Genomic DNA, 7,451 nt, shown 5'->3' on the forward strand with positions numbered 1-7,451 from the left:
GAATTCACTCACTGAATTTAGTAATCTTTATTGATGCTGCTGGCACAGAAATATGATCACTGCCTGGTTTATGTTTAACAGCAATAGTGACAGCATTTCCTGCAGGTCTGATGGTGCTGACTGAACCTCTACATAAAATGATTTAACGGCTTCCTGCATGCTAAATACATTGTCAAATTAATCCCACTTTTCCCACAGCAATACATAACTAATATTGCTGACTGCAGCAACCAATAAAAAATATCGTTAATTGCTACTTTTGTTAATAAATTTAAGACTTTTCAATACTTTCTAAGGCCTTTTTTGAGGAAACAGTACACAGTGCTTTTTAAAACTTTACAAGACATGCAGAAAAATTGTTTAAAAATCCCAAATACATCTTTTGACATTTGTGCATTAGGTTTGAGAGCTCTGTCAAAACTACATCAGCCAGTTCAAGAAGCAGACAGGTTGTCCTGAAGCTTGCCTCTCTCACCAGGTTTGACTTTGTTTGAGCAGCAGAGAATTGTCTTCGTGATGCTGCCCCTGACATTCTGATCTCTAAAGCCGTAGATGAGCGGGCTGAGAAAGCGTGGAGTGAGGATGAAACAGAAATAATTAAAAAAGGCAATGTCCTCTGGTAGCCAGTTGGTATGCAACACTAAGGAAGTTTCAGTGATGGGGTGAGTGAAGGACAAAATGCACAGCAGCAGCTGAAAGCCGTGTAGCAGCACCGTGTGCATGGCTTTGCTCAAAGACACTTTGTCCTGTCTCAGCTTCCTTGTTTCCAGCAGGATTCTAACGTATGTAAAGAGGATGACAACAGCCACGACTGCAAAAAAGAGAATATATATACCAAGTTGGAACAAAGCCTGGACTGGAGATGTTGTGACAATGTTAGGTTTGCAAAGCACAGAGGTGGAGAGGATATCCACTGCAGCAGAATCTCTCGCAACGATTGAGTACTTAACAATAGGGTAGATACAGCTGATGAGCCACAGGAACAGAATAATTACCCAGATACGGTCTGAGCGCCAGGCGGCCGGGCGCTGCAGCGGATAGAAGATGGCAACATAGCGCTCCAGACACATGGTGGCCAGGATTAAAGGTGTGTTCTGGAACGTGGCAGTAGAAAGGAATAGCAGAGGAATACAGTAGGCAAGAGACAATTTCACCTGGCCCATGACAAACAGGAAGAGCAGCACAGAGGACAAGAGCTGGAGAGTGTCATTAGTCAGCATGTAGGCAAACAGGATGTAACGGGTAGAGTCCAGGTACTGCCTGTGAGATGCAAAGATGTGCAACATGACAGCAATGCAGTAGAGGAAGATGCAGAAGACAGGGATAACAGCACACACCTTGATGATCACAGACAGGCTGTTGTAGGTAGTTGCATTGCCTGGAAATTCAGTCAAATTATGCATTTTTCAACTGGGCACTAGAGCCAACCTGTTAAAGAGAAATAAGTTTAACGTCAAGACACCCACTAAAATACATCCTAAAATATACAGGTATTTTTTTGATAATTTAATTAGGATTAGAATAAGCATACAATTGAGCTAATAACATAAAAGAGCAACACAAATGCTTGATAATTGAGAAAGAACCCTCACAAAACAACAAAACATACTATTTTGTCTTTTTCTATATTTGCACTTTGACTTAGTACACATTCAACCTTCAGAATAAAAGAGCCTTACACTCACCTAAGAATGTCTTCATCAGTCAGAAGAAAAGCTTTGGATTGCTGTACTTCTTATCATACAGCTTAAATGTACAACATCTTTGGGATGTTCTGCCTCTTATCTCAAGTGTTTGGCCCAATTCCTCCAGAGACACATTATTTACGTGCTATCGTCATGGAGCATGACGTTTCTCATTGATGAAGATTTCAGTGGGGATATGGGATCCTGTTGCAGTATGGAAGCAGTTCAGCAGACAAGTTCACAATGTATGATATCAAAATAACCTGTTTTGATTAAAGGGGCCTGTATAAAAGCAAAGCCCCTTTTTTAATTCTTATTCTTCAGCTGACATCTAATCCCATGCGTACTCTTTTAAAATCAGACAAACACCAGTTCGTATACGGAACCACAGCTTCAAGGTGACTCATTGCTGACACTGGCAACCCGGGATCTTTCTCCATTTATTCCAAATTTTCTGTCCAACGGACCAAAGCCAAATATGTTTTGATTACTATGTAAGACAAAGAAAAGCAGAGAAGTTGGAATCACCAAATATTTTGACATGTTTGCTTTAAAAAATGAATGAAATTATGAATTTATTATCAAAATAGTTTGCTATTAATTTTCTTTTGATCGACTAGTCGATTAACCGACTAATTGTTGCAGCTTTAGTGTCCTTAGACTTTATAAAATAATATATTCTATGTTCTCAACCTGATTCATTGACTGGATGTGAATCTAAGAGATTACACGTGTCTGACCTCTCAAGCTAGTACATTGTGGATAGATCTACATGTCTACTGATCAAATAACACCGTCAGGATTATTTTTAAAGTAAGAAGGTCATGAACACTGGCCACAGTATATCTCTTTAGCTGGACTCAAGTTGCTTTTGTAGCTGACTTAACTTGATTAAGTAGGTGCTGACTACCGGCCTGACAGCACCCAAATAAAAACTGAGTGACACGAGGCTCCCCAGATTGTATCCACAACCCATCTAGATAGCACACAAACAAAAATTCCAGTGTACCATTTAACCCCCCAAAAACACACTCAACTAATCACACACACGACTTATCTCCGCTACCACACACTCAGTTCACAACATTGTGCCCCATAATTTGGGAACAGTTAGTCTCTAAAGAACCAATTAACTCTTATATTCTGCAGATCTCAGAATAGCCTGAGGGAAGCATCAGTAGTTCTCCTGCTTTAAACTGCCTCCAAATAAAATGGACAAGCTACAAACATCTGTTAACAAACCCTACCGGTTTTGAGGAGCAGTTTATATAAAAGCATGTGCAGGCAGTTCTTTTGCTGACGACACCCTAAAACTAAGCATCTCTGTATGATGGTGTCAGATAATCTCAGCCTCAGTACAAGTGAAGGCAAGCTCATGCTCTTTGCTCCAAAGACCTCTGCTGCGTGAGATAATGTCTTTTCCATCAGGATTTCTCTCCCACACAGTGCCCTGCCCTTACACATCACCACTGTACATAAACAGTGGAATTCATTGCAGGGAAACCTTTTTTTCCCCTTTCTTACTTGTATAATAGTATTTTCATCTTCACATGAAACAGATTCCCAGGCACGCAATGGGAAGAAGTCCACTTGTTTTCAGGCTGACTGGATTCCCACCTCACAGTGACTGACAGGTTTGGAATAAAATTATTTTGCAGACCTTTGGAATGGGATGTTAATGAAGGGGGGGACACTTTCACAGCAACATCTTTCAAATATCTCTCCCTTTCATTACTCGTGCACTCGCAGCTTATTTTACTCTGAAAAGAGACCACGAAGGATGACAGACTTCTTTCAACACTCTCATCACATTTCTTTGCTGAATTTTAGGGAATACAGATGAGAAGAACAAACAGTTGGTGGGGAGTAGCACAGTACATATCCTCGAGAAATGCACTCATGTACAATTTGAGGTATTGTGCCTTATATTTTTATTTCATATTACTTTATACATTTACTCCATTGCAAGCTATAGATAGTTACTTTGCAGAATACGATTTTTGAAATCTTTGAATCTAATACATTGCTGAAGAACAAACCTGTGGTTCCCAACATGTTTGGGCTGTGAACCCTGAAAAGAGTTGTTAGTAGTTTCCCCAAAGAGTGATTTCCCCTTTAAACTTCTAACATGTGTAGCGTCACAGGTTGTCCCTAGGGTGGGGCAGTGCAAAAGAGAGCGTAAAACAGGCACAATCAGACAGTATAAGCAAAAATAAAGGTTTATTGGTCAGTCCCACGGGCAGTTCCTTTAACTCAAAAATCACAAATCAAACAAAAAGGTCCATGAAATAAACAAAGCGTCCCGGAGGAGAAAGTGGTTTCTTCACCAAAAAAGTAATCCAACCCTGCCAAGTCCTTGGTATCTGTTCCTCCATGTAGGCGTCCTCTCTCCTACTCCTGGCCCAACTCTTCTCCCGTGGTGCTCTCCCCTCTGCCCTTTATTCAGTTTCCCAGCCCTGCCTCAATTAGGGGCCTTAAGCACCTGCAGCTGGGTGCCTGATGAGGCAGTCTGGGAGTTGTAGTCTCTAGCCCGGCGGCCATTTTGGGTTGTGGGCACTGATCCTGGGTGAGGATGTAGCGCCCCTCCACAACCTGTCCCCTTGTGATGCCACATATCCCTCTCCCCGGGCCTGACGTCCTCGGCAGGGTGAATGAGGACCAGAAGGCATCACGGCGTGACAGGGCATCTGCGTTTCCATGGCGCCGTCCTGGCCTGTGAATGACAGAGAAATTAAAAGGCTGGAGGCTTAAAAACCACCTAGTTACCCTACTGTTGGTTTCTTTGTTTTTGCCATCCATTGCAAAGGTGAATGATCGGTCACTAGACTGAACCTCCTTCCAAGCAGGTAATATTTGAGGGTTTCCAGGGCCCATTTTAAGGCTAAGCACTCTCTCCACTGTGGCATAGTTCTTCTCCCTCGGCAGCAACTTCCGACTCAAATACAGAACGAGGTATTCCTCACCTTCCTTTATCTGGACTAGCACCTCGCCCAGACCCACCTCAGAAGCATCTGCCTGGACCACAAACTCCTTGCTGAAGTCGGGGCAGTAAGGACTGGTTTCGAACACAAGGCCCTCTTCAGGTCGCCAAATGCTTCTTCTGCCGCCGGGGACCATGTCACCATACGGGAGTGTTTCTTGGTCGTTAGTTCTGTGAGAGGGGCTGCTATCATAGAGAAGTCAGGGATGAACCTTCTGTAATAATTGGCAAGGCCCAAAAAAGATCTCACCTGCTTCTTGGTCACCGGTTTTGGCCAGTCTTGGATTGCACAGAGTTTTTCCTCCTGGGGTTTGACAAGGCCCCGCCCGATGGTATACCCCAAGTAGTTGGTCTCCCCGAAAGCCAGCTTAGACTTCTTGGGGTTCGCTGTCAAGCCTGCCTGCCGGAGGGAGTCCAGGACCTTCTGCACCCGCGGTAAGTGACTTTCCCAGTCTGGGCTCTGAATCACCACATCATCCAAATAGGCAGATGCATACTCTCGATGGGGTTTAAGTACCTGATCCATCAAGCGCTGGAACGTGGCGGGAGCTCCGAACAGGCCAAAGGGCATCATACGGTACTGCCAAAGACCTCCCGGGGTGGCGAAGGCTGTCTTCTCCTTTGATTCTGCAGACAAGGGAACCTGCCAATACCCTTTTGTAAGATCCAGGGTTGTTAGGAATCGTGCCTGGCCCAGGTTTTCAATCAGCTCATCGACACGAGGCATAGGGTATGCATCAAATTCAGACACTTCATTTACTTTTCTGAAATCATTACAAAAACGTATAGTGTTGTCCGGCTTGTCTGCCAGGATGATAGGGCTTGATCAGGCACTCTTGGACTCCTCAATCACGTTCAACATCTTCCTTACCTCCTCGTCAATCAGCTTCTTGCGGGCCTCCGGTACCCGATAAGGCTTTTGGTTTATCGTTTTTCCTGGCTGGGTACGTACTTCATGTTGCACCAGGTGGGTGCAGCCTGGGAGACATGAAAAGACATCCTGATTACCTTCCACAAGCTCCTTTGCCTGCTGCAGCTGGTGAGGGGAGAGGTCCGGGCCAAACTGCACTTCATCCCGGGCAGGATCTGTCAACTCTCTGGGGGGAAGACAATTGAACAACGCCTCTCGGTCATGCCATTTCTTTAAGAGGTTAATATGGTAGATTTGCTCACCTTTCCTCTTCCCCGGTTGCCGTACTTTATAATTGACTTCCCCAACCTTTTCAATGACTTCATATGGTCCCTGCCAAGTGGCCAAGAACTTACATTCCACGGTGGGGACTAGGACTCTGTCTCCAGGGTTGAATTCCGGGGTTGGGCTGCTCGGTTATAAACCGCCCTCTGATACCTCTGAGCCTTCGCCATGTGCTCCTTCACAATGGGAAACACCGCTGCCATCCTGTCTCGCATCGCCCCCACGTGTTCAATCATGGTACGATGGGGGCAGGGTTGCTCCTCCCACATCTCTTTGGCTATGTCTAGAAGGCCCCTGGGTTTGTGAGAATACAACAGGTCAAAGGGTGAGAAACCAGTGGAAGCCTGAGGAACTTCTCTTACCGCAAACAGCAGGTAGGGTAGCAGCTGGTCCCAGTTTTTTCAGTCTTTGTCGATGGCCTTCCTCAGCATGGCTTTCAGGGTCTTGTTAAACCTCTCTACTAACCCATCCGTCTGGGGGTGGTACACCGAGGTTCTCACCTGTTTCACGTGCAAAAGCGCACACAACTCCTTGGTGACTCTGGACATAAAGGGGGTCCCTTGGTCGGTAAGAATCTCCTTTGGAATCCCTACCCGGCTGCTGAAGAGGAATAGTTCCTTTGCTATTTGTTTAGCATTTGCCTTTCTTAAGGGGACGGCTTCCGGATAACGGGTGGCGTAGTCTACTATGACCAAGATGTACTGGTGTCCACGGGCACTCTTGGGCAGTGGACCCACAATATCCATGCCCACCCGTTCAAAGGGGGTTTCTATGATGGGTAAAGTGATAAGGGGGTTCCGGTAAGTTGGTTTTGGTGCGGTTATCTGGCAATCTGGGCAACTGCGGCAGTAGTTCTCTATCTCCTTGTGGACTCCTGGCCAAAAAAAACCTCTGTAACACCCTCTCTTTAGTTTTCTCTACCCCCAAGTGAGCTCCCAGCAAGTGTGTGGGCTAACTGCAGAACGGTGGGGCGGTGAGGTTGGGGCACAAGTAGTTGCTCAACAACTAGGTCCTGACTTCATGTTACCTGATACAAGAGGCCATTTTTCACTGAAAAATGAGGGTAGGAAGGAGTCAAGCGGGTTCCCACCAACGTCCCCTCTAGGACCTGGACATTTCTTAAGGCATTTCCCAGGGTTGGGTCCTGCAACTGCGCTGTTCCATACTGTCCTTAAGGGGTGGCAGTTCCGGAGGGCCATCATAGACATCCTCACTCGGCCCAGGTGGTGGCTCGGAGTTGTCCGAGTCAGCTCCACTAGAGGCTTCTGCCGAGGCTTGGACTGACCCTGGGGTGTAAAGGCAGGGATTGACAACGTTAACCCATGATTTATTTATTTCAGAATTGTTGGACTTACGTTTCCGTGGCTCTCGACTGAGCTTCTTTAGTGCTTCCCTCCACAGCATCCGGAAGGCCGGGCAGTCCCGCCCAATCAGGACTGGGACTGGAAGGGACCGGATGACCCCCACCTCAACATTAAACGTGCCCTTAGTGGTGGTGAGTTTCACTACCGTGGTTGGGTACTCACAGGTGTCTCCGTGGACACAAACCACCGGGACGAGGTTGCCTTGAGCCGGGAAAGATGCCTCCAAG

General features: G+C 45.9%; 1 protein-coding gene across 1 annotated transcript; it reads right to left on the bottom strand.

Annotated features, from left to right (window-relative positions):
• Positions 1–434: 434 nt before the first annotated feature.
• LOC142958995 (odorant receptor 131-2-like) lies at positions 435–1,779 on the bottom strand. The gene is made up of 2 exons (XM_076100090.1): positions 1,680–1,779; positions 435–1,417 (listed from the first exon to the last, which is right to left on the bottom strand). Exon 2 carries the CDS (start codon positions 1,401–1,403, stop codon positions 435–437), a length of 969 nt encoding a protein of 322 aa, XP_075956205.1. The 5' UTR covers positions 1,404–1,417; positions 1,680–1,779.
• Positions 1,780–7,451: the final 5,672 nt, after the last annotated feature.

Source organism: Anarhichas minor, unplaced genomic scaffold, assembly GCF_050575085.1.
Source record: "Anarhichas minor isolate MPS153535 unplaced genomic scaffold, ASM5057508v1 ptg000026l, whole genome shotgun sequence".
Lineage (NCBI taxonomy): Eukaryota > Metazoa > Chordata > Actinopteri > Perciformes > Anarhichadidae > Anarhichas > Anarhichas minor.